The sequence below is a fragment of the Eleutherodactylus coqui genome, chromosome 1, assembly GCF_035609145.1.
Source record: "Eleutherodactylus coqui strain aEleCoq1 chromosome 1, aEleCoq1.hap1, whole genome shotgun sequence".
Taxonomy (NCBI): Eukaryota; Metazoa; Chordata; class Amphibia; order Anura; family Eleutherodactylidae; genus Eleutherodactylus; species Eleutherodactylus coqui.
The window spans coordinates 365322813-365344903 of record NC_089837.1 but is presented as its reverse complement, the minus strand read 5'-3'; the positions used below and the strand labels follow the sequence as shown (position 1 = coordinate 365344903).

At 42.6% G+C, this 22091-nt stretch overlaps 1 protein-coding gene across 1 annotated transcript in view; it reads left to right on the top strand.

Moving 5' to 3' along the window:
* DMD (dystrophin) overlaps positions 1–22091 on the top strand; it is a 2524637-nt gene that overhangs the window by 2045282 nt on the left and 457264 nt on the right. Inside the window, exon 60 of the mRNA XM_066577956.1 lies at positions 12930–13076. Within this exon, the coding sequence (XP_066434053.1) occupies positions 12930–13076 (147 nt within the window). The remainder of the gene's footprint in view (positions 1–12929; positions 13077–22091) is intronic.

Here is a 22091-nt window from a genome sequence, read left to right as displayed (position 1 = left end):
ATGGGGAGTGGTGGCTGTATGGGGAGTGCAGAAGAGAGGAAGAGAGAACTAGTACACAAAGATCCACCTCACTTTCTGTAATCCATCAAGGTGTCTCTGCTGCTAGAGACAGATTTCATCTGACAAAAGGTAGTGGACAGTAAATTGAAAATGAAGTGAGATCCCTAGTGACTGATACTTTCCAAACCTTTTCAGTTGAAATGTCATTTCCAGTAAAAGAGGGATTTGCAAATTAGCTATTTATTAGTAGGCTATCGTATAAGCATAAGTTTGTTGAAATGACAGGTGATCATTTAAATTAGCAACTTTAATCAGACCTCATACAGTCATAGCCTACACTAAGGCTTTTTTTCTCCTGGCCTTTCTCCTTTGCTGGTTCTGTTGCCTCAAGCTTTACAAATCTAAGCTGATTCTATGTTCTTCCCTTCAGCTATGCTGTAGGATATGGTGTGCCATCACAACACAAGAGGTGTTATTAACTCAACTCCAAGAAGATGAGCAACCTACTTTCTCTACCATTCATAAGAGTATGAAGGAGACAGGGAAATCCTGGTATTTCCTACAAACCTGTAGAGAATAAGCTAATTTCATTTGACCATAAATGTAATATGTAACAGTTATGCAGTAATATACTTATCATATAAAGCAGTCACTAATATATTTGCGTATTCCAATTATGCAAAACAAGTTTAAAGAGTTTTTCTTGAAGCCCGTGTCTCTTTAATTTCCCTTCAAAACCCAGATCTGAAAATTTGGGCTATTGTTAGCTAAAATGATCAGATCCCAACAGGATCAGGCTCTCAATAGTAATTCAAAATTCGTCATAGGCAGGGAAGCAAGGGCAATTCCATCTGTTTCCATCTTGCCAAAAATATCAGCTCCGCTTGTCGTTCTCGGAATAGAGTTAACTGGCTCTTTTTGAAAGCCACATTGCTCCACTTTAATTCTCCCCCTCCTCAATTTTGTACAAGCTATTTTTTCCCTTTACTCCCAATCATTTACAAGACCAAAAATAAATGGAACCCTTTCCCTTTCTTTTGAAATCCTGAATGAGACAAAACAACAACATCCACTATCCCCAACTTTGTTTATACTAACAAAAGAAACGCTACTGCAAGCCATAAGGCTAGACGAGGAGATACGGGGGATACAAGTAGAGAAGGAAGAACTTCATACTCTAGAGTTTGCAGATGATCCACTGTTTTTTATTACAAACCCCGAAAGCTGTCCCCAATGTTTTTCCCATCTTCTTACTAAACTTGGAACTTTATCAAACTTCAAAGTACACTTCTCAAAATCTGAAATCATAAATATTTCACGCCCACAGATGGAATTGGTCAATTTTCAGAATTATTCCCCTTTTGTTTGAGTAAACACCTTTGTAACAACTTAGCCAATCTTAACCCATTGAACTATTTTCCTTTGCCTTCAAAGATTTAAAAACTCATGGTAGAGTATGATATACCCCTGATCTCCTAGCTCAGCAAGAAAAAACTATTAAAATTGTATATCATGCCCAAGTTTTTATATGGAATAAACATGATCCCTATTTACTTTCCTGCTGTTTTTTTTTTTTTTAAACATACTTGGTCTCTTTTCTAACAGAGGAGACCATGTTTGGCCCACTCCCTCCTGATGAAAAAGAAAGTGTCCAAAGGCATAGCTCTGCCCAATGTCCATATGTACTATTAATCCATTCAACTAAATAGATGTCAAATCCTAGTAAAAATTTTGAAGCTGCATGGATGGCTAAAAAAAGCCTGTGGTGTCTCGTTCCTAAGGGACATCCAGTTTCCAAGCCGGAGAATCTACATGGCCGACTCCTTGGATCCAATGAGAAGGGGTGCCTGTGGGGTATGGAAAATCGTACAAACTTCCTTAATCTCTTCATTTTTACTTTATCTCCCGGCAAAACTAATGCCAGGAACTTTAACAGTGCGTATCAAAATATGTGGGATAAATTAGATGGTTATTCCGTGTAAGACATCCTAGGACATGGTGACATTCCAGATACAGCTACTCTCCAACATATCATTGGGAATTGCTGTCTTAATTTTCTTCGCTATCCTCACTTTAAAACTACTTGCTCTCAAATTGTAAAACACTTTCAGATAAAACACCAGTTTCTAGAAAAATCTCAAAATTGTATCAATTAGTTGTTAACAAACCTCCATTTTTTCAACCTAGTTTTCTACTCTCCGGTCAAATAGGAACAACATCTGAATAAAATTATAGAAAGAATGCCTCAATTGTATAAAGCATCACAGTATCTGCAGCTTCCTGAATTCTTTCTCACAATTCATCAAGGATACGTGGCAGAGATAGCACGTAGGTCGTGTCCTTCATGTAGAAGCAAAAGTAGAAACTGCACAGAATTAAGTAGGGCAGTTGCGGACACCACTGGTTGTTTATTCACACTCTCTCTATGCGGCAGGGAATCATTGAAGTAGGCATGAACTTGAAGGTGAAACTGGGACCACGGCCCTGCTGGTATACATTCAGTTGTGACATTAACCAACTTTCCAGTATGTCCATGTCCATATAGGAGAGGCCGGGTCCCATGGACTCCGCAAAGAGCAATGACTCATATGGTGAGACTTGACACAGAAGGCATTTAGTAAGTCACAGCTGAATCACGGCTTAAGGATTCACAGTTCCCCAAATTCTACAATTGTTCCTATTCAACTTCCCACGGATGTAGATAAACCCTGGGAACCTTGTGCATCATATGAATCATAAAACATTCTCTCATGTACTGTATGTTGGTTACTGAGTAATACATTTAATAAAGTGAAACTTACTTTAGAGACACCCTGTATTAGAAAATGCCTTAAAAATCTCCCAAAGCCCTTTTACACGGGCCAACAGTCTTTTAAACGACTGCATCAGGACTGGATATAGTTAGATTAGACGTTCTGGAATACCCCTTTAAAGGTGCACTTAGATCCTACTCTAGGGGGCGTATGGGGGTGGTTAATATTCTGAACCTCATAGAACATATTTATTTATGGAGAGAAACTTATTTTTTATTTTGATAACAGTAACAGTAGCCAGTGACTGTCAAAAGGGCTCTCATGTGTGACATATTCCTCTTTCCTATTGTGACAGCTCCATTAATATGTCTCATCGCCAAGACTACAATTTACGAAATCCTTAATAAGATAACAAGCAGAATATTTTATAAATGTCCATCATTGTCATCTCTTTTTTGAAGTCAGAATAGTAGAGGATCGCCTGCAATTTAAAACACAACCCGAAACAGTCCAGTTGGGCATCACACGATGAACTGCAGCTGATATACAGTATATTTGGCTGCTTACATCGGAGTTACTGAGCCCAACGGCCCTGGTGCTGCCCATATCCCATGGCACCGAATTAGGATCATGTTTGGCAAATCAGCCTGCCTACACAGTTTGGCAGTGAAGGAATATATTGATTTATTAAATGTTATTCTTGGCTCTGCAGCAGTAATTGTTCTATAATCTCTTTGCTCAGTGAAATATTTTGTCTGGTATCTCGTGGGGAAATTATTAAGCTTATTTGTTTCAAGTATAATGGTGTTTTATTAGGTAACGTGCAGCCAGTTACAAAGAAAAGCTGTTTACTTACAATAAAGTGAGTATAATATGTCTAGCCTGTCTGCTTTTATTTCTATATGTGATCTAAATATACAGCCCGATATCTATTTTAGCCTAAGGAGCCAAATGCACCGAGAAAATGGTACTTTCGCATGCAAAGAGGTTTCTTTTATCTGTCTTTCTGCTACACCCGGCAGCAAAATATTTTGTCGAGACTTTTATAACATTTAATATTTCATCTGCTTATGTTGTGTTACTAGTTCTCTATGGAATAATATGCATAGAAGAAAATATGACAGTTTTTGTAAATGCAGACTATTACGAAAATGTTTCAGACTATATCTTTATAAGGGCAGAGATTTATTTTTTTGCAGAACTTCACTCGCACTGCTGCCCTTCACACAGACAGAGTTAAAGGGATTGTCCAGTTACAATTTAACTTTTTAAAACCCAAGCCAAATGGGTTAAAACAATAAAACAAAGGGTTTTTTCCTGGACGGTCCAGCACTGCAGCCCCGTGATTCTCCTGGTCTTTATTATTAAGTCAGGTGACTGCTGCCTGCCAATCAGAGGATACAGCATCACTGCCCATTCTCCTGACATCAGCACTCACATCCTGGATGCCATGATGCCAAGAGTCTCGAATAGGGACACTGCCATGTCTGATTGGCAGGCATCGGTCACCTGACTTCTGCTATCAATAGAGAGAAAAATCGCTCATGTAAATAGATTAATTGCAAATAATGGGTTCTATTTTCATGCATCTCGCAACGTACAAACCTCACACAACGTTGGAGAATTAGATTACGTACGTAAAATTTGGATGCTAATTCTTTTGTGCTAGAATTAAATAATCGATTTGGGACCCATTAGCTTTTCCTATTTATGACATAATCAGTGCTCGTGCCAAATTTCATGTTCCTATGGCATCGGGAAGTGAAAGAATTAGATTTCGTACGTAAAAATTTGGACGCTAATTATTTTGCACTCAGAATTGAATAATCGAGTTGGGACCCAATAACTTTTCCTATTTATGACATAATCAATGCTCATGCCAAATTTCAAGTTTCTATTATATCGGGAAGTGAGAGAATTAGATTCCGTACGTAAAATTTGGACACTAATTCTTTTGTGCTTAAAATTAAATAATCGAGTTGGGACCCATTAGCTTTTCCTATTTATGACATAATCAATGCTCGTGCCAAATTTCAAGTTTCTATGACATCGGGAAGTGAAAGAATTAGATTCCGTACGTAAAATTTGGATGCTAATTATTTTGCGCTTAGAATTGAATAATCGAGTTGGGAACCATAAACTTTTTCTATTTATGACATAATCAATGCTCGTGCCAAATTTCATGTTCCTATGGCATCGGGAAGTGAAAGAATTAGATTTTGTACGTAAAAATTTGGACGCTAATTATTTTGCACTCAGAATTGAATAATCGAGTTGGGACCCAATAGCCTTTCCTATTTATGACATAATCAATGCTCGTGCCAAATTTCAAGTTTCTATGACATCGGGAAGTGAGAGAATTAGATTCCGTACGTAAAATTTGGACACTAATTCTTTTGCGCTTCGAATTGAATAATCGGGTTGGGACCCATTAGCTTTTCCTATTTATGACATAATCAATGCTTGTGCCAAATTTCAAGTTTCTATGACATCGGGAAGTGAGAGAATTAGATTCCGTATGTAAAATTTGGATGCTAATTATTTTGTGCTTAGAATTGAATAATTGATTTGGGACCCATAAAATTTTTCTATTTATGACATAATCAATGCTCGTGCCAAATTTCATGTTTCTTCGACATTGGGAAGTTGGAGGATTAGATTCCATACGTAAAATTTGGATGCGAATTCTTTCGCTCAAGAATTGAATAATCGAGTTGGGACCCCTTTACTTTTTCTATTTTGGAGATAATCTATGCTCGTGCCAAATTTCATGTTTCTACGACATCGGGAAGTTGGAGAATTAGTGGCGAGTCAGTCAGTGAGTCAGTCAGTCAGTGAATCAGTGAGGGCTTTCGTCTTTATATATATAGATTAGAGATGAGCAAGCACCAAAATGCTCGGGTGCTCGTTACTCGGGACGAAATTTTCACGATGCTCGAGGGTTCGTTTCGAGTAACGATCCCCATTGAAGTCAATGGGCGACCCGAGCATTTTTGTATATCGCCGATGCTCGCTAAGGTTTTCATTTGTGAAAATCGGGGCAATTCAAGAAAGTGATGGGAACGATGCAGCAACGGATAGGGCAGGCAAGGGGCTACATGTTGGGCTGCATCTCAAGTTCACAGGTCCCACTATTAAACCACAATAGCGGCAAGAGTGGGCCCCCCCCCCCCCGCACTGTCAGCATAAAGATCGTTCTTCTCTGCCGCAGCAGTAACAGCTGTGGCAGAGAAGAACGATGTTAGCCCATTGAATTCAATGGAGCCAGCAATACAGCCGACTCCATTGAATTCAATGGGTTAACATCATTCTTCTCTGCCACAGCTGTTACAGCTGTGGCAGAGAAGAATGATTTCTCTTCTATATGTTCTCAATGGGGTCGGCGCTGCTGCCGCCGGCCCCATTGAGCGCATATAGAGAAGAGAACAGGAATCGCAGATCGCAGATAGGTGCGATCTGCGATTTCTGTTCTATAATTTATCGGACGAGCGCATAAAAAGCGCTCATGTGTCCGATAAAAATTCGCCGGATGCATGCGCAAATCGCGCGAAAAACGCCCGTCTGACTAAGGCCTTAGTCAGACGGGCGTTTTTTCGCGCGATTTGCGGATCGCATGACGGATGCGCATCCGCAAATCGCGTGACCGGTGCCCGAAAATCGGGCGGAGCTGTCCAGCGCATTGCATTCAATGGAGCCGGCAATACAGCCCGCTCCATTGAAAGCAATGCGCTGCGGGCGAGTGTGGGATGAATTGTCGGGAAGGGCTTAAATATATAAGCCCTTCCCTGCAATTCATCCAGAAAAGTGTTAAACTAAAAAATATATATATACTGACCTGCTCCCGGCAGCCGGAGTTTCGCCCGGCCGTCCTGCAGTGGGTGTGAAGGGGGTGTGAGTCAGACCTGCCCCCTGATTGGCTCAGCGCTGAGCCAATCAGGGGGCAGGTCTGACTCATACCCCATTCACACCCACTGAATGGTGTGAGTGAGACCTGCCTCTGATTGGCTCAGCGCTGAGCCAATCAGGGGGCAAGTCTGACTCACACCGCCTTCACACCCACTGCAGGACGGCCGCGCGGAACTCCGGCTGCCGGTAGCAGGTCAGTATATATATATTTTTTAGTTTAACACTTTTCTGGATGAATTGCAGGGAAGGGCTTATATATTTAAGCCCTTCCCGACAATTCATCCCACGATCGTCGGCAGCCCATTGATTTCAATGGAGTCGGCTGTATTGCCGGCTCCATTGAATTCAATGGGCAAACATCGTTCTTCTCTGCCACAGCTGTTACAGCTGTGGCAGAGAAGAATGATTTGTCTTCTATATGTTCTCAATGGGGTCGGCGCTGCTGCCGCCGTGCGCATTGAGCGCATATAGAGAAGAAGGACCGTTGGGGTTCTTGAAGCCTAAAATCACTCCTAACACTCTCCCTATAGCAGACCCGGCATCAACAGCACTTTCCCTCAGCTAAGTGAGAACGCATCTGTGGAGAGCCACGGGTCGGCAGATTTTAATACTCGGGTGACACCTAATCTCGCCAGCCACTCACTGCAGGGGGGTGGTATAGGGCTTGAACGTCGCAGGGGGAAGTTGTAATGCCTTCCCTGTCTTTCTATTGGCCAGAAAAGCGCGCAAATTTCTCAGGGAAGAAAATGAAAGTAACTCGAACATCGCGTGGTACTCGTTACGAGTAAGAGCATCTCGAACACCCTAATACTCGAACGAGTATCAAGCTCGGACGAGTATGCTCGCTCATCTCTAATATAGATACTTTTAGGGCTTCTCCACATAGGTGCATTTTAGTCCTGTTATGGTTTCATTTGCATTAGTAGTATTCCCACCCGTTAATAGCTTGGGCGAAAAAAGATAGGACTTGCCCTATCTTTTTCTCATGTAATTAATACTTCATGCAGGAAAGAGAAAGCAGGAACTATCCTCCCAGTGTTTTTTTCAAACTTGCACAAACTTTCGCAGAGTTTGAAAAGTTTGAAAAGAAATAAAAAACCCCGTCCATGCACAACTACGCTCTGCAGCGGTGAGCATAGTTGTGCATACAGCCGTCTGGGACTGCCCTTAGATTGTTAGGATGACCTTATCCTCAATACACACACAACAGCATACAAACACGCATTATTACCGCCCAGCCTGAAAGCATTTACTATTAAGTCATTTTCCTTCCACATTCAGATGCTCTGGCTTTATTTCTGCCTTTATAAAGACTGTCAAGTGTCTTTTCCTCATATGATGAAGAGTAAAGTGAATAAGCATGGGAGTTAAACACTTGTGTGGAATCATTGCAGTCATCCTTTTATTTGTTGGTTTTTAGCGTATTGCACCTAATCCTCCATTCAGAAGAGACCCCGGCTTCTCCTCCAAGTACTGCATGTGTCTGCCACTCAGCAAGGCAATGGACATTCATAGTTCATTTCTTAGCAGCACAGAAAGTAGCCTGGAGGGAAATTGTTCTGAATGCTGACTGCAAGTCGACGCACTTGTTTTTCACTGCTCAAGTGATCAACAATCCTACAATTCTTAACTGCAAACTGGAAAGCAGCATTTTTTGGAAATTGCAGATCACAGAGAAATTATCATGCATAAATTATAGCCAAGAGCAGAAATCTGTTCTCCTTCAACAGATATGTAGATATGTTCTGAATTTACACCTGTAATGTATAAAACACTGCAAAGCTACCTTTTTATCCCAATTACGGATACATTTCATTCTACTTCTTTTCAGAGGTCACAGTTCTGTTTTCTCATCCAGAGCTCAAGTTCTATGCTTCTCTTCGCACAGCTAAATATTCAATGATACAGTTCTTCTACTTGTAGCCATCAGTATAGGGAGCGCATGGAGCTGTCCAGCTTCCATTGGGCTCAGAAAGCTTGCTTTGCATGCACTACTGGCAACATAGCATAGTAGCTACAAAACATCTTGGATAGTCTGAGCTGCAGTGCAAAAGCCATACCTGGGCGTTTCACCTTGGGTTGTCATTGCTATCGGTAAGCATTCCCCTTGGGTTATAATTGCTATCTGGAAAACCTGCACACAGTAGATACTGGTCGGCAGGGTTTATGACCAAGCTTTCACTGCATAGTATATCCAGGACTATGGTTTTACTGTTTTCTCTGAACCCCTTATAGCTACACCCCTGTATAAGTGTCATCATAATTATTATTGCAGTTCTGTAGTTCTTCTGATACATTCATATAGCTTCTTATATCTAGGGCCCCTTCCATTTTTAAGGGGTTGTCTGGGTGTAAACCTTTGATGGTCTATGCTCAGGATAGAGGCAGATCGGAGGGGGTCCATCACCAGGGACCCCTGCCAATCAGCTGTTTTCTGGGCCAAGATGCTCATGCACTGTGTGAATTTCTAAAAGAACCAGGCAGCTCCATTCTCACTACAGTGGCCGGATTTAGTATTGCAGGCCAAGTTTTCATTGAAATGAATGGGAACTTGTCCTGCAATACCAAGTCTGGCTACTGCAGTGCGAATGGAGCTTTCTGTTTCCCGAAATCCACTCAGTTTGCAAGTTTATCAGTTCAGAGAATAGCTGATTGGTGGGATTCTCTGACAACATACCCCTGCTAATCTACTACTGATGACTTATTCAAATGATTTGCCATCAAAAGTTTTCTACTGAACAACCCCTTTTAGGCTACAGTATATTATCTTTATTAAAATAGTAGAAAATGACAGTTTTGAATCTAATAACCAAAAAATAGATATTTGCTGGACATGTACTCTAAGGAAACCATATGAAAAATAGCTTTAAAAAACAGTAGATGTCATTGTATTTGCTTTTCGCACAAAGCAAGCAGTGAATGTAATTGTTTTGTCACAAGCTATTGCTTTTCCACAATTTGTGTGTATTCTACACCATACAACAACTATTGATTGCTTCATTTCAAATGGAAGCTCTAATTGCAATTCACTTCTGCATCATTTGACATTCATTTACAATACAGTAAGTTCATAATGAGCATTGTATTGTGCCTTCTATGCCAATACCACCTAGGAGGGTATGACTGGCAGGAAGTAGGAATTAATGATAAAAGCTTTGCTGATGATTGCAATTTACAAAAGACAAGCTTTATCGTACTCCGATATATGAGAAGTTTAATTTCGTAAAATGTGATAAATTAGTGTATTGCTCTTTGCTGAGACAATTCAGCAAAGGGCAGAAGGAAAGTGTTTATGTTGGAGAACACTGCAGGAAAATAGAATTTATTATAGCTTATATAGCTAACAATTACACAGGTTTCTCCAAGAGCAAATTTGTATTTAAACAATTAAGTATTAAAATGATTAATTAAGGATGAGCTAAGAGAGATTCCTAGGACACTGGAGTAATGGCTGTTGAAAATGGCTCTTCATAGTCATATGTGAATAATAAATTATAAATCAGTCATTTCACGGAGTGACAGTCATTATAACATAAAATCTACGAGTCAGATAACATCACAGCATAATCGCAACTCAAATATGACCACAGTGCTCCTCTATGGGTTAAAAAGTTACGCAATAATCGAAACAACTGTCAATAGTTGCTTACCGCTCTTTCCCTCATTAGGAAACATTAAGATTGCATTGCAGTCATAAGAAGTGAGGTTGCACATTAGAGATGAGCGAGCGTACTGGGAAAAGCACTACTCGCTCGAGTAATTTGCTTTATCCGAGTATCGCTGTGCTCGGGTCTGAAGATTCGGGTGCCGGCACGGAGCAGGGAGCTGCAGGGGAAAGCGGGGGGGAACGGAGGTAAGATCTTTCTCTCCCTCTCTCCCGCCCACTCTCCCCTGCTCCCCGCTGCGACTCACCTGTCAGCCGCAGCGGCACCCGAATCTTCAGACCCGAGCACAGCGATACTCGGATAAAGCACATTACTCGAGCGAGTAGTGCTTTTCCGAGTACGCTCGCTCATCTCTATTGCACATATAGTGTATATAAGAGAAAATCGTGGTATCATGTTTTTTCGTGGTATGTTTTCTACCATTTTTGCCATGTATTTTCTGCATTAAACACCATTGTTAGCTGTGAGACAATTACATATTACAAAATGATAATCTGTTCTTTTTTGGCCATTTTCTTTACTTTTTATGTGTTTTTTTTGTTTCCATGTTGGTATTTTTTTTAAACACTCCAAGCTTCAGGTTTGCTTGTTTATTCAGTTTTTTTTCCCATTGACTTCTATGTAAGAAAAATCAAACACATGAAAAAATCTATGAAAAAAAATTTTGATCAAAATAACGCAAGAAAATACGTCATGCAAAAAAGATTGGCTCAAAAGCCATCGTTTGAGCGATAATCATTGTGTGTAAATGCTCCCATCTTTCACTCTTTGGCTGAATGATGATTTTTAGGTGAGCATAAAATTCATCATTCAGCTGAAGAGAAGATAACACAGACCACATGCTGTGTTTGCTGTCCATGGTGCTGTATTCTCCATGGGAGCACTAATTACACTGTATTCAGCTTACAGCCCTGTGGCAGAACAAAGTAGCTGAATGCAGAGAACAGACCACCTGCTGTTCTCTGCATTCAGCTCAGGAGGCTCATTTATATGCAAATGAAGATGATAAGCTGCTAATGGACATGAGTGTCCATTAGCAGTTTATGCAAAACAATCACTTAAAAGCTATGTTTTGAATGATTATCTTTGCATGTAAATGGGCCTTTATCATTTCTATATTGTTATAGCACATCCTTGCTAAGAAATGACAGGTTGAGCATTTGGACACCAGCATTGTATTTGGCTGCAATTTGCTTGACTACACACTGCTTTTTCATAAGAAAAATTATTTACACCCACATGATGCCCTTTCGCTGGATGTTTTTTCTGGATCACACCATTCCCTGATTACTCTCAACACCATTGTATGAGAAAACCCCACAAGATTAGCAGCTTTTGAAGTACTGGCCCCCCTTTGTTCTAGCACTCCTCATTTTAAGTCACTCAGATTGCTATATTTTCCCATTTTAATGTTGACTCATGCTGAAGCTGATCCACTTATGCACTTGATTTTATACTCCAGGGTCACACATCCAATGTTTATAAAGGGACACTTTAGTTGTAAAAGAGCGGACATCTACGATGGAGTAGCCATTTTTATGATATAGATAGATAATGTACATATATAATGTGTGTATGTTATTATAATATCAGAATAAGTATTACAATGATAATAGAATATTCTGTGTAGTAAAAATGTTTGTACACTGTGAATATTCTGTATTAATATGTATAGTTTAAAGGGGTTGTGCCGAGATGCCATCCCCTGTTCATATGCTCTATTCGAGTATATAAATGTAACAGTGGAGTTCTCAGCTTGAAACCTTCTTCTATGACCCCGTTTTGGTGGACCATTCTGGTTTTACAAGGCAACCATTTACATGAATGGCCATTCTGTATTACTATATTTACCCTGGCCGTCTTTTTGCCCAGCAATCAGCTGATTCAGTTGATCAGCTGTTTGTTTTGGGCCTTGCATTCTGGAAGGGTTTGTACTAGACATGAGCGAGGCTAACTACTTGAGCGAGTAGTGACTTAGCCGAGTATCCTCCCGCTCGTCTGTAAAGATTCGGGGGCCGGCGGGGGGTGGGGGGCGGTGGGGGAGAGCGGGGAGGAACGGAGGGGAGATCTCTCTCTCCTTCTCTCCCCCCCCCCCCCCGCTCTCCACTGCTAACCGCCGCAACTCACCTGTCACCCGCGCCGGCAGCCGAATCTTTACAGACGAGTGGGAGGATACTTGGCTAAGGCACTACTCGCTTGAGTAGTTAGCCTTAGCGAGTATACTCGCTCATCTCTAGTTTGTACATCTTAGCACAGCCCCTTTAAACTGCCCCCCCAATTAAGTGGTCATGAATGTTCATTCATGGATGTTCATGCAATATCACTCATCTGAATGTTCATTAAACAAACCAATCATGCATGCTTATTTAAATGAGGGGGCGGAAAAAGAAGCCATTGCCCCCAATGGCTTACAGCCTGATTTTGTGTGTTTCATGTTCCTTCTGATTTGTAAAGTGCTCTGTAATATGTTGGTGCTGTATAAATAACGAGTATTATTATTATATCTACAGTGAAGAATAGAAGCTACATTATATTAGACCTTCTTATATCTGTAACATGATACTCCTTTATATATAATATAATCTACATTGTCCTTATTTTGTAGGCCTTCAGAGCAGAAATTGCACCAATCAAAAATAATGTAAATCAAGTGAATGATCTTGCACACCAGTTTAAAGCAACCGATATCCAGTTGTCACCTTATAACATCAGCTGCCTGGAAGAGCTAAACACAAGGTGGAAGCTTCTACAGGTAAAGTGATTTTTGTTCTTTTTTTGTTTTTAGGTACCTTAGTATGCAGACAAATGAATTAATAACCTTGTTGGATATGATAAAAAAAAATGTCCTTATGATTTGTAGTGAATAAACCGTAATCTGGTTTATTTACTTTTTGTGGATAGTAAATCGCCCTTATGAAAGTAATTACAAAATATGTGGTTGTTTATGTGGTCTATATATGCACACATAGGCATGACATGGACTATACAGAATACTAAACATGGTAACAAACAAAGAATCAGTTTGCTTGTTTGGTTGGTTGGTTAGTTATTTTCGGTTTGTTGGTTAGTAGGTTGGCTAACAATGTGAAAGAAGATTATTCTACCATGTGTAGCAAACGTTAACTTGACTTTTAACATGTTGCATGCCATTGAAATGATTGGTAGGTTATGTTTTAAAAACTGATTAAAAGTTTGATCAGCCAGTAAGTTGAACTTTATTCTATGTAGCTCAGTATCATTTCCTGATTATACATGAACACAATGCATATGCAGTAAATGCTATTTAGAACAGCGCAAAGAATTTCCGATGTGGAATATTATTGCTATTATTGTAGATATTTTTAATGTATTTACCTGCTTTGTTATGTTAAAGGCTTTGTCTGGTTTAGAAAACTTATTTTTCAATATCCGTTTAGGATATTCTGAGTTAATAGAGGGGAGTTTCTCATTTGGGACCACTATTAGCTATAGCAGAGAGCAGCTTAGATAGTACGTCTCTAGCTCTTGAGGACCCCGCATGTCTATGCATTACACTGACAGACTGTTGATTTCATTCGGCATCATGTAATACTTCATTTCCTCTGTGATTGGAACTACAGTTAAAGTTAACCGTGGGATTCCTGGCATTATATGTTTTAAGCATATGTACTTATCTGTGATTTTATGTGCATCACAAAGTTTAGGCAAAAAAGAAAACCGCCACATAGTTACAGACAGCGCTGCTTTAATCTACGAGCAGACGCATATATTAACATAACAGGACCTTACACCCCTTCTAAGACATAATAGGTTCCTTTATCAAAAAAGAGAATTGTATCAAGACAGAAATGATTGTTTCAACATTCTGATTGGGTTCTTTAGCAGTTTCTTAAAATCAAAAGCTTTATCGCTTTATTCAGGTTTGCCTTTAGAACCTTAGTTTCAGCTAGAGTCAAAGCATTACTTTGAGTTTTTCATGTCACTTGATAAAGAGTATCTTTAGATTGTCTTAATCTATGAACTTGAACAAAGGGTCTTCTCTGTTAAAAATGAACAGTCTCTTGCCAGAGCACCGGGGTAGTAGAGTACAAGCTCTATAACTGGTTGTGATTCTCTTATTAAAATAACCCTGGGTGCAAGTGTATAAATTCTTTCATTACAGTTTGTTTTTGTAGTAAAATCTAACATGTAAGACAGAATATTAATCAACATTGTGTTAGCGCAATGTAACGCTTGTACAGTCTTGCTGTTTCGAATCAAGGGTTAATATGAGCAACTCGGAGGATCACTAACACACCACACAGCACTTGTGTAAATTACAAATGATTCAGTTTATTTGTTAAACAGCCAGAGAATATATAGTCCTTTTAAGACAAACACATTGAAGTCAGGTTACCAAAAGTAACCTGATGTAACATATGCATAACTTGTTATGCCTTTTAGCTTGTGCAATGATGTCCGTGTTTAGGTCCCTTGATCATACGCTGTCTGAGATCATTGATTGGTAGTCTAAGCTAAGTACCCCTAAGCTTAGTCAAGGTCTAAATGTATAGAAGATCAAATAGAGTAAAACAGATGATAAAAAGTCCTATTTGGTAATACATTTCTAAGACAAAGTCCATATTTAGTCAGCTGTTTGGCTACACATTTGTGTGTGACGGTAAGTTTCTTCTTCTTTAGATCTTGCAATCTTCTGAACAAAAATATCTAAATAGTGTATCAAGTAAATAGGTCAAAATAGAAGGGAAACAAGATTATGTTCAACAGACACTCTGGTTTCTCTCACAACTCTGCGACTGGCACCATTATCTATCTGCAAGTGTAATACTAAGCAGCCACTACCCACAAAAAAGGTAGATGTGTGAGTGGCTGTTCATTAGGTGTGTGACTGGCTGTCCATCAATCTTGTGTTCGCTTCCCCATAAACTGTAGCATTATGACTTTGTACGCCGCTGGGATTTGGCGATTTTGCCTGACCTTGAACCTTTGTATAAGTAATTGTAGCCTTTTCTGTCATTTTAAAGGGAACCTGTCAGCAGAAATATAGTAGATATAAATCTGCTGGCATCGCGCCATTTAGCACGTGATATGCAGGTCACACATGTTTTTGTATAAAAGCAGCCTTTTAGCTTCATTCCCAAATCTTACTTTTAATCTTGTGCCTTGCATGTAAATTTGCCTTCTGGAGTCAAAGAAGGGTCCCTCCATTACTCCGAGTCACTGTGTCATCAAAGAAACCCAACCTCTCCTCCTGATTGCTGCCTTTCCTGGCTCTTGACATTAGCACTTGCAATGCAAAAATTTTGCACATGTGCTGTGCGTCCCTCTGCTGGCATCTTCCTGCACATATGCAGTGTGCCGGTGATGTTGAGGCATGTAATTCATAGACTACATTGGTACACTGTGCCTATGCTGGAAGACATGAGCAGAGGGACACACGGTACGTGAGCAAGATTTCACCACTACAAGCGCTGATGTCAAGAGCCAGAGGAAAGCAGTGAGTAGGTGAGAGGTGGGGTTTCAGTGATGACTTGGAGCAATGGTGAGACCACCTCTTTGACTTGAAACAATGAATTGCATAATGGGTATGTAAGATTAAAAGTAAGATTTTTAGGTGAATCTAAAAGGTTATTTTTATACAAAACCATGTATGACCTGCATATCACATGCTGAATAGCACTACAGCAGCTGATTCAAAATAATATTTCTGTTGACAGGTTCCCTTTAAGTAAAGTTTATCCTTCTCTGAGGTCTGCTTGTAATATGACTGTAGAAACGCTGAGTTGAGTGTTCAGGTGTGCTAGTTGGAGTACCAGCATTGTATTCAGTTGCAATTTGCTTAACTGTGCACTGCCTGTTCATTATGATGATTTTTGGCAACCTCCTCTGACCCCTTTCATTGGATGATTTTTCTTGATCACACCATTCTCCTCTAGCACCAATAATCATCAAAGTCACTCAATTTTCCCATACTAATGTAGATTCACACTGAAACTGATCCATGGAAGACTTGTACTCTTGATTCTATGCTGCACTTCAAGGTCATGTATCTAATTTCCAAATGGGGAAAACTCCAGTCAGAAAAGAGCAGGTGCCTCTAATAAAGTGGCCATTCAGTGGTTTCACAACACCCAAAACAAAAGACTGAGCAGAGGCAAACAATGTGAAAATTTAGATAACAAAGCTGCACATTTTATATGGGCTCTCTTTATGAAACTAGACTTTCCTAAACCTTTAAATTAATTTTTACTAGAGATGAGCGAGCACCAAAATGCTCAGGTGCTCGTTACTCGAGTCGAACTTTCAGTGATGCTCGAGAGTTTGTTTCGAGTAACGAACCCCATTGAAGTCAATGGGCCACTCGAGCATTATTGTATATCGCCGATGCTCGCTAAGATTTTCATTTGTGAAAACCTGGGAAATTCAAGAAAGTGATGGGAACGACACAGGAACGGATAGGGCAGGCGAGGGGCTACATGTTGGGCTGCATCTCAAGTTCCCAGGTCCCACTATTAAGCCACAATAGTGGCAAGAGTGAGACACCCCGCGCACTGTCAGCATAAAGATCGTTCTCCTCTGCCACAGCTGTAACAGCTGTGGCAGAGAAGAACGATGTTAGCCCATTGAATTCAATGGAGCCGGCAATACAGCCGGCTCCATTGAAAGCAATGGGCTGCCGGCGTGCGCGGGATGAATTGTCGGGAAGGGCTTAAGTATATAAGCCCTTCCCTGCAATTCATCCAGAAATGTGTAAAAATAAAAAAAATATATACTCCCCTGGTCCCGGCAGAACGATGTTAGCCCATTGAATTCAATGGAGCCGGCAATACAGCCGGCTCAATTGAAAGCAATGGGCTGCCGGCGATCGCGGGATGAATTGTTGGGAAGGGCTTAAATATATATGCCCTTCCCTGCAATTCATCCAGAAATGTGTAAAAATAAAAAATATATATATACTCACCTGGTCTCGGCAGACGGAGTTCAGCGCGGCCGGCGGCAGTCCTCCTGAACTGCTCTGAACAGCTGTGAGTAGTATTCAGCAGCCAGGGATTTAAAATTCCCGCCTGCTGAATGAGCTGCCTCTGATTGGTCACAGCCTGACCAATCAGAGGCAAATCTCACTCACAAACCCATTCATGAATTTATGGATGGGTGAGTGACTGCTGCCTCTCATTGGCTCAGCGGGACCAATCAGATTTTAAATCCCCGGCTGCTGAATACTACTCACGGCTGTTCAGAGCAGTTCAGGAGGACTGCCGCCGGCCGTGCTGAAGTCCGTCTGCCGAGACCAGGTGAGTGTATATATTTTTTTTATTTTTACACATTTCTGGATGAATTGCAGGGAAGGGCTAATATATTTAAGCCCTTCCCGACAAATCATCCCGCGATCGCCGGCAGCCCATTGCTTTCAATGGAGCCGGCTGTATTGCCGGCTCCATTGAATTCAATGGTCAGTGCTCGTTTAATCGAGACGAGTACCGCGTGGTGCTCGTCTCGAGTAATGAGCATCTCAAGCACCCTAATACTCAAACGAGCATCAAGCTCGGACGAGTATGCTTGCTCATCTCTAATTTTTACATTTTTTGATGACCATCCAATAATCCAGTACAATTGCAGCATGAAACACTGCAGTCTCCTGTGAATCATGCCAAGCAGAATGGGAAAAAGCTGGGCGGAGAGTTGTCCAGTGAATGATTTTCTCCATGCCCAGCATTGTTACACCAGTTTTTTTCTGAAACACTGCGTTTCAATGTAAAATGTAATTCTTTGTAATGAGGTAGCCTGTTGGTAGTTCATGTTGACTATGGTTAGGATACTTGAACTACTAATGACGACCTGTCCGTCCGTGAGTGAGTGGGTTTGTGAGTGACTTACATGCTCTGCCCCTGATCACATGACGGTGAAATCATTAGAGTTCCTTTAAGCACACGGCTGTTGTCCGGCTAGGTGTTCGTTAGTATTCTTCAGCAACTGAGGTCGCAGGGGGTTTGTAGTCCACCCATAATCTGCACAAGAGTGCAGGACCTTTAATGATGTCACCGTCATGAGATAAGGGGAGGACCATGTAACACACTCAATGGCGTTGAGAGACTTTTGATGATATCCCTGTCATGTGATCAGGGGCGAGGCATGTAAGTAATTCACTGGGATGAGAATCACTGTCATGTGATCAGGGGCGGAGCATGATGGTGGTGTCATCACAGGTCCTTCTTCTCTGGTGCTCTGCTGCTTGGAGATCCCTGCTGTATGGGATAAACAATGTATGTAGTTATTAGAGATGAGCGAACACCAAAATGTTCGGGTGTTCGTTATTCGTAACGAACTTCCCGTGATGCTCGAGGGTTCGTTTCGAACAACGAACCCCATTGAAGTCAATGGGCGACCGGAACATTTTTGTATTTCGCCGATGCTCGCTAAGGTTTTCATGTGTGAAAATCTGGGCAATTCAGGAAAGTGATGGGAATGACACAGTGACGGATAGGGCAGGCGAGGGGCTACATGTTGGGCTGCATCTCAAGTTCACAGGTCCCACTATTAAGCCACAATACCGGCAAGAGTGGGCCCCCCCCCTCCCAACAACTTTTACTTCTGAAAAGCCCTCATTAGCATGGCATACCTTTGCTAAGCACCACACTACCTCCAACAAAGCACAATCACTGCCTGCATGACACTCCACTGACACTTCTCCTGGGTTACATGCTGCCCAACCGCCCCCCCTCCCCCCCACAGCGCACACCAAAGTGTCCCTGCGCAGCCTTCAGCTGCCCTCATGCCACACCACGCTCATGTCTATTTAGAATTGCGTCTGCCATGACGAGGGACCGCAGGCACACACTGCAGAGGTTGGCACGGCTAGGCAGCGACCCTCTTTAAAAGTGGCGGAGCGATAGCCCACAATGCTGTACAGAAGCAATGAGAAATAGAATCCTGTGCCACCGCCATCAGGAGCTGCACACGTGGGCATAGCAATGGGGAACCTATGTGCCACACACTATTCATTCTGTCAAGGTGTCTGCATGCCCCAGTCAGACCGGGCTTTTTAATTCATAGACACAGGCAGGTACAACTCCCTATTGTGAAGTCCCTGTCGACCCACAGCATGGGTGGCTCCCTGGAACCCACCGGCGGTACACAGAAATATCCCATTGCATTGCCCAACACAGCTGAGGTAGTAATGTCGTGCTTAATGCAGGTGGGCTTCGGCCCACACTGCATGCCCCAGTCTGACTGGGGTTCTTTATAAGTGTACAGATGTAGTAAAAACTCCGTGTGCACCTACAGCATGGGTGGGTGCCAGGAAGCCACCGGCGGTACATAGAAATATCCCATTGCATTGCCCAACACAGCTGAGGTAGTAATGTTGTGCTTAACCCTTTCCAATCCAATTTGTATATGGTTTTCCTAGGGGGCTTACTCTTTTTCTGCTGTTATACAACGGCGCTATATGCTGGCTAAAGCCAGTACTGCATGAGCTGACACGTAGGATAGGCTCCGACAGCAGAGAGGCTGGCAATATACAGTAAGAGAACCCCGACGGACGTCTACCAACAACGGAGCTGTACAGCCTTAAACCCTAATGTCTTCACAGGTCACACAGTGGACTGGAAAGGGTTAATGCAGGTGGGTTTCGGCCCACACTGCATGCCCCAGTCAGACTGGGGTTCTTTACAAGTGGACACATGTAGGTTTAACTCCCTGTGGACCCACTGCCTGGGTGGGTGCCAGGAAGCCACGGCCGGTACATAGAAATATCCCATTGCATTGCCCAACACAGCTGAGGTAGTAATGTCGTGCGTAATACAGGTGGGCTTGGGCCCACACTGCATGCCCCAGTCAGACTGGGGTTCTTTAGAAGTGTACAGAAGTATTAAAAACTCAGTGTGCACCTACAGCATGGGTGGCTCCCTGGAACCCACCGGCGGTACACAAAAATATCCCATTGCATTGGCCAACACAGCTGAGGTAGTAATGTCGTGCGTAATGCAGGTGGGCTTCGGCCCACACTGCATGCCCCAGTCAGACTGGGGTTCTTTACAAGTGGACACATGTAGGTTTAACTCCCTGTGGACCCACTGCCTGGGTGGGTGCCAGGAAGCCACGGCCGGTACATAGAAATATCCCATTGCATTGCCCAACACAGCTGAGGTAGTAATGTCGTGCGTAATACAGGTGGGCTTCGGCCCACACTGCATGCCCCAGTCAGACGGGTTCTTTAGAAGTGTACAGAAGTATTAAAAACTCAGTGTGCACCTACAGCATGGGTGGCTCCCTGGAACCCACCGGCGGTACACAAAAATATCCCATTGCATTGCCCAACACAGCTGAGGTAACGTCAGCTGTAATGCAGGTGGGCTAAAAATTAATTTGATTACACTGTAGGCGAGGGCCCACAAAAATTGCTGTATCAACAGTACTAATGTACATCCCAAAAATTGGCCATGGCCAGCCAAGAGGGCAGGTGAAACCCATTAATCGCTTTGGTTAATGTGGCTTAAGTGGTAACTAGGCCTGGAGGCAGCCCAGTGTAACGAAAAATTGGTTCAAGTTAAAGTTCCAATGCTTTTAAGCGCATTGAAACTTATAAAAATTGTTCTGAAAAATTATTTGAGTGAGCCTTGTGGCCCTAAGAAAAATTGCCCGTTCAGCGTGATTACGTGAGGTTTCACGAGGAGGAGCAGGAGGAGGAGGAGGAGGAATATTAGACACAGATTGATGAAGCACAAATGTCCCCGTTTTGGATGGTGAGAGAGAACGTAGCTTCCATCCGCGGGTGCAGCCTACGTATTGCTTACGTATCGCTGCTGTCCGCTGGTGGAGAACAGAAGTCTGGGGAAATCCAGCCTTTGTTCATCTTGATGAGTGTTAGCCTGTCGGCACTGTCGGTTGACAAGCGGCTACGCTTATCTGTGATGATTCCCCCAGCCGCACTAAACACCCTCTCCGACAACACGCTAGCCGCAGGACAAGCAAGCACCTCAAGGGCATACAGGGCTAGTTCAGGCCACGTGTCCAGCTTCGACACCCAGTAGTTGTAGGGGGCAGAGGCGTCACCAAGGATGGTTGTGCGATCCGCTACGTACTCCCTCACCATCCTTTTGCAGTGCTCCCGCCGACTCAGCCGTGACTGGGGAGCGGTGACACAGTCTTGGTGGGGAGCCATAAAGCTGGCCAGGCCCTTAAAGACTGTTGCACTGCCTGGGATGTACATGCTGCTCGATCTACGCACATCCCCTGCAACATGGCCCTCGGAACTGCGCCTTCTGCCACTAGCGCTGTCGGCTGGGAATTTTACCATCAGCTTGTCCGCAAGGGTCCTGTGGTATAGCAACACTCTCGAACCCCTTTCCTCTTCGGGAATCAGAGTGGGCAGGTTCTCCTTATACCGTGGATCGAGCAGTGTGTACACCCAGTAATCCGTAGTGGCCAGAATGCGTGCAACGCGAGGGTCACGAGAAAGGCATCCTAACATGAAGTCAGCCATGTGTGCCAGGGTACCTGTACGCAACACATGGCTGTCTTCACTAGGAAGATCACTTTCAGGATCCTCCTCCTCCTCCTCCTCCTCAGGCCATACACGCTGAAAGGATGACAGGCAATCAGCCGGTGTACCGTCAGCAGCGGCCCAAGCTGTCTCTTCCCCCTCCTCCTCATGCTCCTCCTCCTCCTACTCCTGTACGCGCTGATAAATAGACAGGAGGGTGCCCTGACTATCCAGCGGCATACTGTCTTCCCCCGCCCCCGTTTCCGAGCGCAAAGCAGCTGCCTTTATGGTTTGCAGGGAATTTCT